The sequence below is a fragment of the Salminus brasiliensis genome, chromosome 17 (assembly GCF_030463535.1).
Source record: "Salminus brasiliensis chromosome 17, fSalBra1.hap2, whole genome shotgun sequence".
NCBI lineage: Eukaryota > Metazoa > Chordata > Actinopteri > Characiformes > Bryconidae > Salminus > Salminus brasiliensis.
In genome coordinates this window covers 1,301,043-1,317,582 of record NC_132894.1, presented here as the reverse complement: position 1 = coordinate 1,317,582, position 16,540 = coordinate 1,301,043, and the positions used below count along the sequence as shown (strand labels likewise).

General features: G+C 43.2%; 1 protein-coding gene across 1 annotated transcript; it reads left to right on the top strand.

Annotated features, from left to right (window-relative positions):
• The first annotated feature begins 1,541 nt into the window (after positions 1-1,541).
• On the top strand, positions 1,542-12,332 carry tdrd5 (tudor domain containing 5). Its single transcript, XM_072660524.1, has 16 exons — positions 1,542-1,770; positions 2,184-2,657; positions 3,332-3,483; positions 3,711-3,794; positions 3,890-3,946; positions 4,032-4,191; positions 4,327-4,490; positions 5,056-5,270; positions 6,318-6,527; positions 6,647-6,713; positions 7,604-7,801; positions 7,892-8,029; positions 8,460-8,552; positions 9,028-9,168; positions 10,732-10,894; positions 11,814-12,332. Exons 1-16 carry the CDS (start codon positions 1,542-1,544, stop codon positions 11,996-11,998), a joined length of 2,730 nt encoding a protein of 909 aa, XP_072516625.1. The 3' UTR covers positions 11,999-12,332.
• The last annotated feature ends 4,208 nt before the right edge of the window (positions 12,333-16,540 follow it).

The following is a 16,540-nucleotide window of genomic DNA, read 5'->3' as shown; positions in this document are numbered from 1 at the left end:
ATCAACAATACCAAATAACATTTTTAATTTTCCAATATTGGAAAATTCAATAATTTATCTCAAATCAATAAATTAGACATTAATTCTGTAATTTAATCAGAAGGTGTAACTTCTGGGGCCAGGTTTACAAAAGTGTCCTAAATTATCATTTTTTTTATAAATATTTCTATATATAATATATATATTCATTTATTTATAAATATATCTTCTCTATATCATATCTTCTTGTTTAAGATAAAAGTTAGGATAAATTCATATTCATCACATAAAAATCCTCTTAAGAATTTATGCTGCCTAATGCCAGGCGTGGGCTACAGGGGTATAAAGAGAACCGTGTTGTCTGGAAGGATGCTGGTGGTGGAGCTTCATCCAGTACTTTTAAACGGGGTGAGGTGTGGGGTGATGATCATCATCCAACATCCTGACCTCCTTAATGCTCTTGACTCTGAATTTAATCAAATCCTTACAGCAATGCTCCTCCAGAATCTAGTAGAAAGCCTCGAGCAGGATCAACTCTTTTTAAGATCCTTGATTTCAGAAGAAACTATGATGAATGAGTTAAGGTGTCCCAATACTTTTGTCCATATAGTGTAAGTTGTTATTTAATAGTGTTATAGTTATATAAATATTGTTTATATGCATGATTATGAAATCTCTCTCACACACACACACATGTGGTCCAGTTAGCTGATGTGATGGAGGAGGTGGGGTTGGGGAAGGAGCTCTGCAGGGCAGTGGGTCTCCAGGCCTGAAGTCCAAACCGCAGCCCCAGTGCATCATACGAGTGGGGAATGTGTGCAGTCAGCAAGCAGCCTCCCTCTAAAGGCTGATGGAGGACTAGTCTGTGAAAAAACAACCGCCCAGAGTCTTAATTAAAACGCAGGACCAGCCTCCCCGAATTCCCCGAGCAGGACACTGCGGGCTGCAGGTGTTCCGCCGAACCCTGGAGGTCCTGAAGACACTGACACCTCGACGCCACTGAGGTCGCAACGTTAGCACATCTCCGAGGCTAAAAACTGCAAATTAGCACTAAGTAAGACACAGAATGTGCGTTTACAGGAATCTAGACACTTACATGATTTAAGAAAGCGAGTTTAATTAAAGTTAAAGACGTGATATTGATAAGAAAAGGCCTTAAAGGCAGTGCTAAGCCGCAGGCTAACGCTAAGCTGTGCTGGCTATAACTAGCTAGCACTAGCTGCCTAGCTTCAGTCACTTGTGTCTGTGTTTGCGTTTTAAAGTTGGATTTTTCAGTTTATTTGCTGGATAATTGAACAATAAGCCTCTTAAATCTCTCTTATGTGTGATTGATATTAGATAGCTATCATTTATAAGCTAGCTAGCTATCTAGCTAATACGTTGAGCACATCAGGCAGGTGAGTCCTCGAGTCCACACCTTCTCAAAAACCAAACGAAGCTCCTCTAAATCATGATTAACTTCTTAACTTCATCAGATGTTCTTTTTCTATTTTGGGTGTTCAACTCATGGACCACTCAATGACCAGTTCACACAACCCCCCTGTCCCTGTCTCCTCTCCAGCATGACCCAGGATCAGCTCCTCTCTGCTCTGAAGAAGGATGTTCGCTCACTGCTCATCTCCTCCAAGCATGGCCTGGCTCCTGAGAAGCTCAAGAGGGACTACCAGAACATGCTGGGACACCCAATGCCCCTCAAGGTCCTGGGGTTCCGCAATGTTCTGGACATGGCTAAGGAAATGCCCGATGCTGTGCATCTGGACTGTGCTCTCGATGGGAGCATAGTGTTGAAAGGTAAAGATGTTCCTCAAGGAAGCTGGTCTTTGATGGACAAGGTGGTTGAAAGCTGGTCATCCAGGTGCAAACATCCTCTACCAGCTCTTTACCAGCATAGTGATTCTGCTTGAGTAGCTTGTTCTTGGTGGTCATGCTGGTCAGTGCAGTGGTCTCCAACCTTGGTCTTTCTGTATCTCCTGCTTTGACACGCTCACTTCAGCTCAGTAAAGAATTATTGGGATGTTGATTAGTTGGGTCAGATGTGCTGAAAGCGGATAAAGCACTAATATGTGCTGGACAATAAGCCTCCACGATCAGGGTTGTGGACCACCGTGTTAGACTGTCCCACAGGTCAGAGAAATCTCCATTTCAAAGGCCATTGTCTGCAGAATATTTATTTGTCCGGCTATTTTGTGTGTTTTTGTTTTTAGCAATAGGAGACGAGACCACAAAGGGCATTGAAGAGCTGGTCTCCAAGCAGCGCGGCCACAAGTCCAAAACCTCCATGAAAAAAGGCCCGATGGGTGCTTTCCCATCCCGTTACCCACAGCACCTGCACCAGCACCCGTTCGTCCTTCCTCGCCGAGGCCACACTCCCCCTGCCCTGCCCGCCCAGCTGCGCACCCAGCTCCGGCAGGTGCTGTCCCACGGCCCGGTGAGGCTGTCTGAGCTGGAGGCGCGGTACACCGCCTGCTTTGGCAGGCCTCTCCAGGTCACACGCTATGGCTTCTTCTCCATCGCCGAGATGCTTTCTGCTGCCTCAGACCTGCTGATGGTGAGTCAGACTCGCATGGGGTCGCAGTTGATCCTGAGGCCTGTGCTCCCTAACATCGGTCAGATGCCTGCTCTCGCTGCTACGTTCTCAAAGCGGCCTGCAAGGATATCCAGCCCCCCAATCAAACCAGGTATGCTAATAAAATCGCTTAGAGTCGGTTTAGAAGAGGCTGTGTTCAAATATTCACATCAAAGCTTTTGGAGACACAAATTCTGATTGATGTTTTTGATACAGATGTTAAATTTGAATAATTTAACATATTAAAGACAAAACAGTGTTAAGGTAAACCCTTAACCCTTAAACACACACTATACACAGACTACATACAATAAATAAACCGTATGCACACTATACACACAATATACATACACAACATGCATTATACACACTATAAACATACTGTACACACAATACATACACTGTACACAATATACATACACTACGTACATTATACACACTATACACACAGACAATATACATAAGCTACATACATTACACTGTACTCTATACATACGCTATATACACACTATACACTGTAAACACACTATATACACACACCACATGCTATACATACATACATACATTACTGCACTGTTTAATATACATTCTGTGAAATATAGAAATGTTTATATTACTATTTACATGTAAACACTGGATAGGTGTGAATTCAATGTGGGTGGGGAGAGGAGTGTGACTGAGCTGTTGCATTTCATGCACAGGAATAAAGTGCACCGTACGTGTTTGTTGTTAATGAGTGAAACATGCTAATAAGTGAAGAAATGAGTGCTGTTTGTTTTTCCAAAGTCCCAAGAGAAAAGGCAGCATGCAGCGTGAAGACTGAAGTACAGGAGAGCCCAAAGGAAGCTGCAGCTGTCCAAGCACAAAACACCTGTGCTGCCACCCTAGTTCCAAGACCTATGGAGGAAAAGCAGTCATTTGAGAAGTCTGTTGCCAAGGTTTGCCAGTCTGGATTTTGTATAGATTTTCTAGTGTTAGAAATAACTATAATCAGTTATAACAATATTCAGAAAAGGAGTAACTACATTTTGTCAAAATAAAAATGCTTAAATACTGTAAAAAATAAATATATATATATATATATATATATATATATATATATATATATATATATATATAAATTTAACAAATATTTAATTATTTGATGATTGATTATGTGCCGTAGCTTGAGGAGCAGTTCAGGCAGAGAATTCTTGAGAATGGGGATGCAGGCACTGTCAGCCAGGAGCTGAAAGATAAGCTCCGAAAGGTCAGTCATGCAGTTTGTCTGTGCAATAATGGACCCTTGCTCTTATGCAGTTCTCTAATGACTATAATAACCTGTTAATATGCATATCTGTTCAGGTTGTGGCTGGACACAGTCAAGGAATGGCCATTCACAACCTTCCTATAGAGTACAAGGTAAAATCTCATTAACCCTTTCATACACACAATCCTGCCTGTCCTACAGCGATACCTTTCTGTTCTGTTCTGTTTCTGGTTGAAGAAACTGTATGGTGAGGACTTGCCAGTGGCCCAGTGTGGCTTCCTGAGTGTGACGGAAATGGTTGGAGCACTAAGTGACACTTTCAACCTAAAGCCAGGCCCTGAAGAAGGAGCAAATCACCTTCTCATCATAGAGCTTAACCCCAGTGATGCACAACCAGGTATTATGTCCACTAACAGCTACACATTTAAATCTCTACATAAAAAAAACAACGACTGTAATAAGCAAGTACATCTTCTCCCAGTGACTCTCTACTGTATGTGACTGGTGTTTGTTTTTTTTGTCTGTTTGTCAGCCTTGTCACAAAGTGAAAACTGTGAGTCCTCACTGAATCCCTCCACTGAGGGCTACTACTTTAGCTGCAGAAAGTCAGCCTGGGAGCAAGAAGATGGAGACGAGACAGCAGATTCCTCAGAGTCTGATGTTGAGATAAAGATCACCAACAAGACTATCCATCAGGTTCCATGTAGAAATTAAAATGTTTTGTTTTCTTGATCATCCCTAGCCCTGCAGTCTGCCTTTCTTCCACACATCAGTGAAAGAACGGGAGGTTCTGAAGAGCTCACTGAACTCCAGCGTGGTTCTGTATGTAATAGGAGACACCGCTGCACCAACAACAAGTCAGCTGGTGAAATTTCCTCCCTCCTAGATCTTCCTCCATCAGCTGTGAGTGGTGTTATTATTGAACAGTGGAAGAGTTTAGGAGGAACAGCTCACAGAGAGCAGCTCAGTGTCCACTGAGTGTCTGTCAGACCACGTAAAGTTACAGAGTGGGGTCAGGGCCGAGTGCTGAGCTCAGAGCAGAGTGCAGAAAAGCCTCCAACTGACTCAGTAACTGCAGCAGAGCTCCAGACCAGCTGCTGCTGGTAGAGCTGCAGAGGAGCTGCAGAGAATCCATATTAATGTCTAGGGGTTTAGAACGGGACGTCATATAAAAGCACCTGTAGGTGTCCCAATACTTTTGTCAATATAGTACACGGTGTTGTTGCAGCTCTGCACTCACTAAGCTTTTCACCGTTCTCAGATGGTGGACATTTTTCCAGTGACAATGGTGGGCCGTGGGTCAGGGGTTCCTCTGGATGCCTTGCTGTGCCAGAAGCTGAAGCCTCCCACCTACAGGAAGGAAAGGGAGCTGGTACCTGCCCTGGTGGAGAGGATAGAATCGCCCAGCCTCTTCTATATCCGATTTGATGAGAGCCAGGAGGCCAGGACTCTGGAGAACATGATGATTGAGATGAGGTTATACAGAAAGAGGTTTTACATGGTTTACTTGGTTTCCAAGGTCAGTCGTTTTTGTGCTTTCCCTCTTAGTCCAACATACCTGACCCATCACGTGATGAGCTTAATGCATAGTGCAGCATCCCTTGAGACTGGCCTTGAGAAACCTCGAGCATCACTGTTACTATTATTGTTATTTAGGTTTTTTTGCTTGCATTTGTTTTCTTACAACTGTGAAAGTGTTGTGCACGGCAAAAAGTGCTACCTTTCCAAATAAAATCCTCTTACATATATCGTAAATATCTGGCATTTCTCAGTTTTACATCATAAAATACTAAAAGTTTTTACATTAACATTATTAACTGATTTTTACTTGTTTTAAGTAACAGTATCTACTGAAAGTGACTTATTCTAATGGCAGATAATTATTTGCTTGTTTCAAGCATTAATTCTTGGCAAAAGCTTATTAACAGTATCTTATTTATTGAATTAAAACCAAATTCTGATTATTTTTTTTCATAAATTTGTCAAATGTTTCCAATCTGGCACTGCCAATTAACCAACCCATTTGTAGGTCCCTCCCACTTAGTGAGGTCAGCCACTGCCTCTTTTCAAACTGCCGATGCGGCATCGACCGCAAGCCGACATGCTCTGGGTCAAGTGGCGGGTCCCAATCTCCACCACACCAGCGAATAGACGCCTGAGCGTCTTCAAGAGTGAAGAGGGGAGAGAGAGCGCCATCTACCCACCCGGAGAGAGCACGGCCAATTGGACAGAATTCGAACTAGCGACCCCTGGCAGCACATAATGCCAGCACTTGGAACCCCCCACCCCCCAAATAAGACACTTTTAGTAGATAAAATCACTTTACACAAGAAAAAAAGTCTGAAAAGTAGAAATATTGGATATGTAGATTACATTTAAGAGGAATTCACTTGCTAAGACGTATTTTTTTACGTGGCCTCAGTAATGCAGTAGAATGAGCATGACCTTGAAGCTTACCTATATTAGTTAAGGTTGTCCCAGTACCACACGTGGTTTATGAGATTTTGTGTGTTTGTATTGTAGGAGCTGTTACACCTGTCCAGAGGTCACTAAGCGGTACCGTCTCCCAGATTCATATGTGCGGCCCGGCCAGGTGTGCTGCGTGGCCCCCAGAGACATGTGGTTCTACCGTGTGGTCATCCACCAGGTTCTTAGTGCCACTGAGGTGCAGGTGTACTACGTGGACTTTGGAGACCTCAGTGTTGTCAGTAGGAACAGCCTCCGTTTCCTCAAGTCAGTCCTTTGTGCTCTAGAACAGAGTTTTGATCTTTTCTGTAAACAGAACATTTATTTTGCTTTGAATATGAAGATTTTTCAAATGTCGCACCAAGCATGATGTCCTTTTCCTGCAGGTCGTGCTATGCTGACCTTCCTGCACAAGCTGTTCCATCTGTACTTGCTGGAGTCAAGCCAGTAAAGGTAGAGTAACCTCTAAGATCTGCTCCACCTAACCTGGCATTTATTCATTTGTGTCCACTGCCCTGGTAACACTCTTTCTTTCTCAAATCGAAGACCTGTAATGAGGGGCAATTAATAGCTGTCTTGCTTTGCAGTGCACTACTTACTCAGTTTGCTCAATATCATGCCATCATGTTCATCAAGACTGATTGTATGTTAGCAAGTTAGTGCTTAGTCAGCACTGCGTACTGCTGATCTTAAAACCATTCAATAAAACTCTGTAGACCTACACTATATGTCCAAATGTTTGTGGACACCACTTCTAATGAATGCATTCAGCTACTTTAGGCTGCACTCATTGCTGATACAGATGTGCAAATGAACACACACACTCAGCTTGTCTAGTCCCTGTAGAGAAGTACTGCCAGTAGAATAGGACTCTCCGCAGCAGATAATAAACATGATCCTATTGGCACCATGGGCTAGAGGGGTATAAAGCCCCCCAGCATTGAGCTGCGGAGCAGTGGAAGAACTGTGTTCTCTGGAATGATGGTGGAGCTCCATCCAGTACTTTTGGATGGGGGGGGGGGTGTTTGGGATGAGTTGTGGACGAGGTGGGATGATCATCCAACATTCTTGCAAATCTCCTCCAAAATCTAATAGAAAGTCTTCTTCCCTGGACAGTAGAGACAATTACTCCAACAAAAGCAGGATCAGCTATTTGTAATGCCCTTGGTTTCAGAAGAAACAATGAATGAGCAGGTGTCCCAATACTTTTGTCCATATTGTGTACATTCTTAGCACAGTATCTACCATTGCAGTGATTCCATGTAAATAGAACATCAGCACATACAGCGTGGCTTCCTGAATGTCCAGAATACTTCACTAGTCAAAGCTTTTGTTCATCACAGGGCATTTGGACCAAGGAGGCCACCAACACTTTCCAGAAGCTGTGTTGTGAGCGCACCCTAGTGGCTGCAGTCCACAGCTACCATGAGAACTTCCTGCTGCTCTTCCTGTGTGACACACACACTGATGAGGACCTCTACATCCACTGTGCGCTTCAGGCTGAGGGCCACGGCATTGCCTGCTCTCCTGCCAGCACACCGGTCAGAGCGTCTCCCTTCTCCCTTTCCAAACCAGCATCACTGACCTGAGTTCTGTTCCAGTGGCTATTTTACTTCTGTTTGGTTTCTCAGGTATTACAGCAGTTCAACCCCATAACCCTTTACCTTGGAAGCGGTCAGCTGGAGGAAGTAGAAGGACAGTTCAGTCACCCCCTGGGTGTCCCAAACGGCCACAACCCAAACGATCAGCCTCAGCAAGATCCTTCCACAGTATGCAGTCACACACATCTGGTAGTTTATTGTAACTACTAACACACAATGTACAGTATTTAGTGTCTTAGATAACTGTACTGGGCAGCATGCCTGTTTGCCCTCAGCTTTCTGTAAATTACTCTGGTCCTCAGGACCAGCGCCCTGCAGCCAAGCTCTTTCTGCTGAGACGGTAAAGTGGGGAATTACAGGGAGCCGGTATTGGACAGCAGTCATCAAGCTGGGTTTTTAGGGCCCATATATCACCTGTCGCCCGAATGCCCACTGCACTTTCTTAAAGTGTCTCAGAGTCGTATTGATCTGTTCTCAAAAAGGAATTATGAACCCTATTTGTTGATGTTTAATTAGCATACCAATGTCTGATCAATAGCTTACATTTGTGTTTCTTCCTGTTTAATTCACAGAGTTAATATGAATGTGTGGCTCTCAGTTTTTGACAGATGGTGTGGAGAAACAAGCGTTCGGCAAAGAAACGGAGGATCTTGTTGATCTTCCTGAGCTGGAGGTTATCGGTATGGCTCAGGTGAGGTTAACAAATTAGTTTGTCTGTAGATTAGGGGTGTAAGAAAATGATGATATTTCAAAGTATGGAATGGTATGTTTTGCAGTGCTGTCATTCCTCAAACACAGTATTGATTTTTAATTAATTGTTTAAATCTAAAAGATTGGTGTCAGACGGTGGTTTATTTTATGTGGTGCTTAAACCCTGACCACTAGATGGCAGTGTTGTGGATTAAGATCCCACTGTTCTGATTGGATAAAAAGTCAACTTTTCTTTTATTCAGATTTTACCCAAATGATGGTGTTTTTATACTATGACAGCTTTTCTACATTTTGAATGAGAAAAACTGCAATATGCTTCCAGAATTGCTACATATTGAATTGTAACTCATGTATCGTGATGCATATCATATCGCCAGGTTCTTACCGTTAACAGCCCTACCATCGATATTGCACATATTCTGTTCTATCCCTGATTTTACTTTCTCTCAATCTAGGATGAAATGAATAATCCATTTGGGGCATTGCTGAGTAAAGATCCAGCCAGCTTCAATAACTGGGATCCAGGATGGACTGACAAAAGCAGTGTGGGTGACGAGTCCAAACCTGTTCAGAACTGGCAAGCAGACCCTGGCAAAGTAAGCACACTGTGTTATCTGCTGTATAATCGTATCTCATTTGAGGTGTAGTACTTATTCCTCAGTGCTGCTGTCCTAATAAACAAAACGCTCAGAATCAAAATCAAGATCAATCAAAGAACCTCAAAGAATGTATTTCACTGCGTTTTATAAAATTAGGCCCTATTTCAGTTAAAACAACATCTGGTATCAGTTTTACAGCGCCTCCGTCATTTCCACTCCGGGCCGGAGCGCTGCTGCTGCTACTGCACTATGGAGGTTTGGTGGTGGAGCTGCAAGAGGAGAACCTCTCTCCAGAACTGCTGCTGTGTAACGCTGCAGAACCCATAGAGTCATATTAGTGTACAATCCTGTAGTGTTACTCTACCGCCTCAGCCCACATGCTGCTCTACCTCCAGATCAAGATTCTGGATCCCTCAGACTGTCCAGAAATGCACTTGTTTTATTCCATGAGGGGGCGTAAATATGTGTTTACTTTTTGTTAAGTGCTGCATAATACAATGACAAAGTATTTGGTGTCAAAATGAAAGAAATTTAAAAGCTCAATTTAACTTTTTGGGTGAAAATGAATTGTTTAGATTAGTCAAGACAGAAAAATCAAAAGTCATTAGTGGCAGCCCAAAACCCACTCTCTCCTTCAGACTCTTCTAGCCACTGGGTGGGTATCGGTGCTGCTGAATGCTGAGTATTGTTGTCATCTTCTCCAGAGTGAGAGCTTTGCTGTCTTGAGTATAATTCACCTCCTGATGTGCTGCTCATTGTCACTCATTATAATCCATGTTCCCTGGAGACACAACGCAATTAATTATTTGTTAATTAGATGAGAATGCTAATTAGGCTCTCCACAAAGGCCCGTCTGCTGATTCATTAAAAAAATCTTTGTGAAGGAAGACAGGTTTAATAGGTGAGGATGGATGTGAGCTGAAAGCTTAAATGCTTCCGTAAAATGCTCTCGTAAAAGTGGCTCACAAGCAAGAGTTCAAGCTGAAGTAATGTAATCATGCTTTAACCAGAACTGTACAGAGCAGAGTTTTACTGTAAACAAGAGCTTCTCCTTCTGAAGAAAGTAGTGAGATCTTGTCTGTGAGCTAGTCTGAAGAACACAGCTCGGTTCCTCCAGGGTTCTCCTGGACGCCCCCCAGTCCAGCCAGCACAGCGTGGAGGATGTGTTCACCTCCATCAGCAGCAGCAGCAGCAGCAGCAGCAGCTCACCTGATTTACCATCATTAAGCCCTGATTTACCACCAAACCAGGTGTTGATCTGAGGAGAGCTCTAAATAATACTAGACTCCATGATGAGAACGCTGGAGATGTTCTAATGATGAACACAGTGATGGAGAACCTCCACCACTTTCTGTAGGAGTGTTATTATTAGTGTTTATTCTGATATCAGAGTTTTACTGAGCAGATCAGCAGCTCTACGCTCTGATATATATGCACAGTGCTCTGGATGTCCTGATGTTTGTGATGCTGCATGTTGCACTTTTTTTTTTGTGTGTGTGTGTGTGTGTGTGTGTGTGTGTGTGTGTGTGTGTGTGTGTGTGTGTGTGTGTGTGTGTGTAGACCGTGACGCCGTCATCTGCACCATCTGTCAAGCTGACATCAGAACCTCAGCTATCTTGTGGGCATGTAGGGGACAGTAAACAAGCCCAGTCAACTGCCTACACCCTGCAGACCCTCAGCCTCCACACGCCAAGCCTGATGGGCAGCTGCAGCAGACAGACAGGTAGAACACAGCACCTCCAAACACGCACTGCTCCAGTGGTTACATGTATACATACACGCCTGTAGATCACTTATAATTGATCAACTAATAAATAGAGCTGCTGCAATTGATCGACATTATCGCTAATGTTAATAATAGAAACATTATTGTCAGATAATAGTTATTGATTAATTGGCTTTATGATGTTTGCATGTCCCATTTACATCACGTTACTGAAATACAGACACTCTTTAATGATGCCTTTGGGTCGTATCATTAGGAAGTACACTGAAGCCTACTGACTTGTGCCCACTTAAGCATCTTAATGAGTGTCTGGGCAAGATTAAACTCTGCATGACAGACTACCTTCCAAAAAAAGTGTCCAAATATGTGAAACGCTATGTTAAGAATCTTAGTCTCGTTTTGAATCTGCGTTGGGGAGCTGTGCTTTACCCTGGGGGCACTGGCTACTTAGCGATGCTGCGCTTTGTAAAAGCGGCATTTGTAGAAGAGGCCGTGGCTGTCTTCATGTGTCTTCACCCTCCTTGTCATTGTTAATGATGGGGGGAGTTCCCATAAATGATGATTAAGTAAATGGCCGTCCAAATGAGGTAGAAAAATGGGATTATATTAGAAATAAATGTAAAAAATTATTTTCAATAATAATTTTCAATGTCTGAATTCTTTTAATGATCTAAATTTCATAGCTTTTTGAAAGGGTGTCACTATATCAGAGGCATAAAATAACAATTATTTATGGCACAATACATCATCCAAAAAAATAAACTTCTTGTGACTGACAGGCCTATTAACTAGTTAAACACTGCTTCACTGATATACTGAGGTTCTCTAATTGCACTGTCAGTGTTTTAGTAAACTACCTGTTTTCATATTTTCATATGATGTTCTTCTCTAAACTCCTACCGTCTTTCTTATCCAGACACGTCTGCTGAATCATTCCACCTCTCCCCAACATCCAGCCTATTTCCTTTATTTAACACTGGACACAGACTGGGTCCTGAAGCCCTCTTCCTCCGCCAGGCCAGCCCTCTAGCCTTGGGCCCAGCTGCTCGCCTGGCAGCCGGATCCAGCCTCCTCCATTGGTACCCTCACAAACGAGCCTGAACCAATAGGGCCAGTTTCTCAACTCATATTCACGTGTCTCTGAGTACGAGTTCAGAAACTACTGTGAAGATTTCGGGTGTAGTGATGAAGGCTGTTTCAGGGTTTTGCGTTATGTTAAATATAGTTTTATCTGTTATACGTTATCAACATTCCAAAGCCCTTCCCGCTGTGATGTTGTGAGCAAATTATGAAACAATGTCTAGAGAGAAATAGAATATTGTTTACGGCTGATTAATTATTTTCAATTGATGATGACCCTTAAAATATTTATTTTGTCTTTTTGTTTTATGTTCAATTTGCTGTTTTATCAGGTAACATTCTGCCTTCATGGTCTTCTTGGTTCTGTCATAAACTCATTTTTATTTTCTCCGTCTCTAGTAAAGTTGCTTGTTCATTGGTTTGCAGCTTTATCCTTATCTTTGTTTCTTTATCTGACTGGAATATGAATATATATATATATATATATATATATATATATATATATATATATATATAAACTGAACTGGACTCCATGTACCAGCTTTGTCTTTGCTCTGATCTGGAAGTTGTCAGCAAATTACCTTTTGCAAAAATCTGACAACGACCAGAAAAAATGCACCAAGGAGTAAAAATGAAAAATGATAACATTTTGTTATTAAAAATGCTGTCTTTACTGTCATTCAGTGCAGACTTGCACAATAGCAAGGACGATGTTTACATTAATCAGAGCAGGCTAATATTTTACAGATGTTTATGTTCAGTTATCATGAGGTTCGAACTTGGAGGCTGCCCCTTCAGATGATCTAAACTGTAGCTAGCCTCTGAAGGTGTGCTGTTGTGGTGTCTGGCACCAAGACTAACGTCAGCAGCAGATCCATTAAGACCTGCAAGATGTGAGGCGAGACCTCCATGAGCATCACTGAGTCTTGGGTTTCCGGTTCACCGGTTGTCCTTCATTGGAGCACTTTTGGTAGGTACTGACCACTGCATACCAGGAACACCCCACAAGACCTGCTTCTTGATATTCTGGAGATGTTCTAACCCAGTCATTGTCTAGAACATCACAGTTTGGTTCTTGTCAAAGTGTCTCAGATTCTTACGCTTGTCCATTTCTCCTGCTTCATCTCCTTCTTCATCACCTTCAAGAACTGACTGTTCACTCACTGACTAATATGTAGATTCAGCCATCAACAGACAGGAGCCTCTGGAACCAGATAAGCTCTAGTTGAGACTACCTTTTAACGACTCCGGTACTGTATTACCATGCATGTTCTCCCAAGATGGCGAGTTTCCAGAAGGACTGTAAGGAGTGGCGGTGTGGATTTGTCGCTGGACTTGCTGAGTGCTGTGTAGATTTGGTTGTGCAGCTCCAGGCTGGGAAAGCCAGCTGGCAGTGACTCATTGTGACCTGGCTTTGGCCTCGCTGGCCTCATCGCCCTGCAGCTCTAAGTGCTGATCCCTGTCAGCACAGAGTGTGTTCATCATATAGCAGCCTCTCTGGCTCTGCAAACACACTATCCTCCCCTACGGATACATCATCAACCTCCCCGCTTCGTCAACTCTGCGGTTTCTGAGCTTCTCTACTCGTCCTGTGTCATAACCCATGTGTCTCGACGGAGCTGGAGATTATTCTGCGAGCCTGTGGATTGGAATGCACTTTTAAGGACAAACGAATGAATCCAGCAAACCCACCGATGCACAAAATGCTCATCCGGCGTGCTGCATCAGGCTTTCAGCGTGGCCATCTTGAGCCCCGGGGGGTGTGTGTTGATTAGCCATGTTTTTATGAGCTTTGGTAGCCATCATGCAGCCCTCATCTGCTTCCTCCTACCCTTGTCTCTGCGAGATTCACCTTGACACAGCATCCATTCACTGTGGGAGGACCACTGCTCTGCTGAGCACCAGGGGAATATTAAATTACCCAAACAGCATGACATTAATCCGGCTGTGTCCATAACTCCATATTTGAGGCAGGCCGAACAGCCCTGGTCTCCAACCTGGGCCTTAGATACCCGCTGCCTCGCTGGACTGAATCTCCCTCATTTAGCCAATTATGGTGATAATGGGAGCTTAATGAGCTAGCTTTTCCAAGCCCCCCCCCTCCTCCCCCCAGGAGGCTCGGCCTTTTAGGAACGCCTCAGCTGGAGGAGCTGGAGGACGATACTTGATCCAAGCTCAATGAAGTCCAGTCTTAGAGGCCATATCAGCATTTCAGACTGAACAGAGTTTAATATGATGTAAAAACCTTGGCTGGGAGAGTAAAACCACAGTATTGATGTTTTAGATCAATACTGAATTACCCGCATTCGAGGTTTTAAGCGATTGAAATAATGAATAATGAAATCCACAGCAGTCACTCTGGACCACTGGGAAAATGATTTTGTTGGGATTCAAGGTGAAAGAAAACCATCATGTGTCACACAGCTGAAGCAATTTGATGGAGGAGAAGCAGGGCTCAGTTCGTCCAGATTAAGGAGGCCGATGCAGAAAAAAAATAGTGACTGCAGTATATGGGAATATGGGCGTATCCAGAGAGAGAGGGTGGCTTTCTTTGCACTGATGTTTACATACTACCTGTTTATAGAACCACTGCAATTGTGTGAAATTGCAACATCTAAAGTGAATCTTCTCCTTTATATATTCTCATATTCATGATCTACAGCACTTGTTTATAGGACCAATACTGGAAATGTGCAGTGCTCACATTTTAAATGGATCTTTCTCTCAGCTGTTTATTTATTTATATATATATATATATACACACACAAATTTGTTTATGTGCTGTGTTTTGATTTGATTATTATGTACTTTTACTTATTTATGTTTATTATTTAATTTATTTATGCACTCTTAGCTTAGTTTCATCTTTTCTTTATTTTCTGTTGCAGTGATGTGAGAACCACTTTCAGGATTGCTACTTAATTTCATTTACCGCCCTCTATCCTTCCATCCACCTATCCACCCACCCAACTGTACATGGTCTGTCTATCCACCTATCCATCTATCCATCTATCCATCCACCTACCCATTCACCTACCCATTCGTACATCTTTCATCTGTCTACCTATCCACTCACCCATCTATCCAGTCACCAGTCCATTCATCGTCCATCCACCCATGCATCCGTCCATCTATCCATCCACCTGTTCTCCCACCTATGCATCCATTCATTCATCCACCTATCTACCTACCCATATGTCCATCTTCCATCTATCTACCTATCCGCCCATCAGCCAGTCACCAATCCATCCATCCTCCATCCACCTAGCCGTCCACCCATTCGGCCATCCTTCATCTACCCATCCACCTATCTATCCTTTCACCAATCCATTCATACACCCACCCATTCGTCCACTTATACATCCACCCACCCATGCATCCATCCATCCATCCAATGATGAATGTGAATATGCTGTGATAAGGAGCTACATGCGACCACAAAACAGTCCACCTTCTGGAAGTGAATCCCTTCATGTCTGTAAGCACGGTGAACATTAATGTTCTGCAATAATCACTGATACACATCCAGAATAAATGCAGGCGTAGTGTTTGGACGGGGTCAGTGTTGTCTAATCAAGCAGCAGGTTGTACTTTCAACCAAGCATGTGTACGACTAATTCCACTCGTTTAATCAATTCCCAGTCCTCCAATAATTGATGAGTTGTATCAGGGCCTGCTCTTGGTTGATTGGATTAAAAACAGCAACCACATCAGTTTTCTGCAGATAAGACTGAACACTCTGACTACTGAGCGTAAGGGTCTTCCTATACAACCCATACAAAGTCATTTTCGACCATGAGCCGTTTAGCTATAGCGAACAGAGTGAGGGAGTGGTCTCATTTTCTCTCATTTAAAGATGCCCTATTTTACTTTATTTAGCATTTCCCATAAAGCCACAGCCACAATCTCTTGCATGACCATTTTCCACCTTAAGACTGAATGTAAATAACCTTTGTCCTCATTGGCAGCCTGGTATTGTGACTCACTCAGAAAAGCAGTCCTGGCTGAGTACTGCTTATAGCCTAAACAAAAGTGGGCGGGGCTAAACTGCTGAGGGCTGAATAGGGGGATATATAAAATGTAAATGTGACCTATTATCAGCCATAACATAAAAACCACTGACGGGTAATTATTATTGATGATCTTGTTCCAGGACACAGGACAAACGGACAGGCGTTAGAATCAGACACTTTGACAAGAACCCAGCTGGGATGTTCTAGGCGACTGGGTGTGGTGAGGTGGTGTATGTAGATTAGATAAAAGCTCGCTGCTGAATAGAGAATGGCGTTAGCCAGAGAGCCGCCCAGATCTTCCGCCTGTCAGGATGATCATGGTTGCTGTGACGATCTGTTCTCAAGTCTCTCAAATATTTCTGACTAAAATATGAAGATCTGAATCTTCAAGCTCACTGATCCAGTCCCAGCTGATCAGACTGCAGACTGCAAAGGTGAAACTGGTTTCCCTAAGTGGTTACTGTGGTATCCCCGGTGGTTGCTAGGCTGTGGACACCCCTTCTAATGAATGCATTCATCCAGATGTGCAAATGCACACACACAGCTTGTC

What these genes read in the sequence shown, in the direction of transcription:
- tdrd5 (XM_072660524.1), top strand. Translation starts at nt 1,542, where the DNA reads ATGACCCAGGATCAGCTCCTCTCTGCTCTGAAGAAGGATGTTCGCTCA. An exon ending in ACCTTCCTATAGAGTACAAG is followed by an intron (nt 3,947 to 4,031) that starts GTAAAATCTCAT and finishes TTCTGGTTGAAG; the next exon opens with AAACTGTATGGTGAGGACTT. An exon ending in AACAGCCTCCGTTTCCTCAA is followed by an intron (nt 6,528 to 6,646) that starts GTCAGTCCTTTG and finishes CTTTTCCTGCAG; the next exon opens with GTCGTGCTATGCTGACCTTC.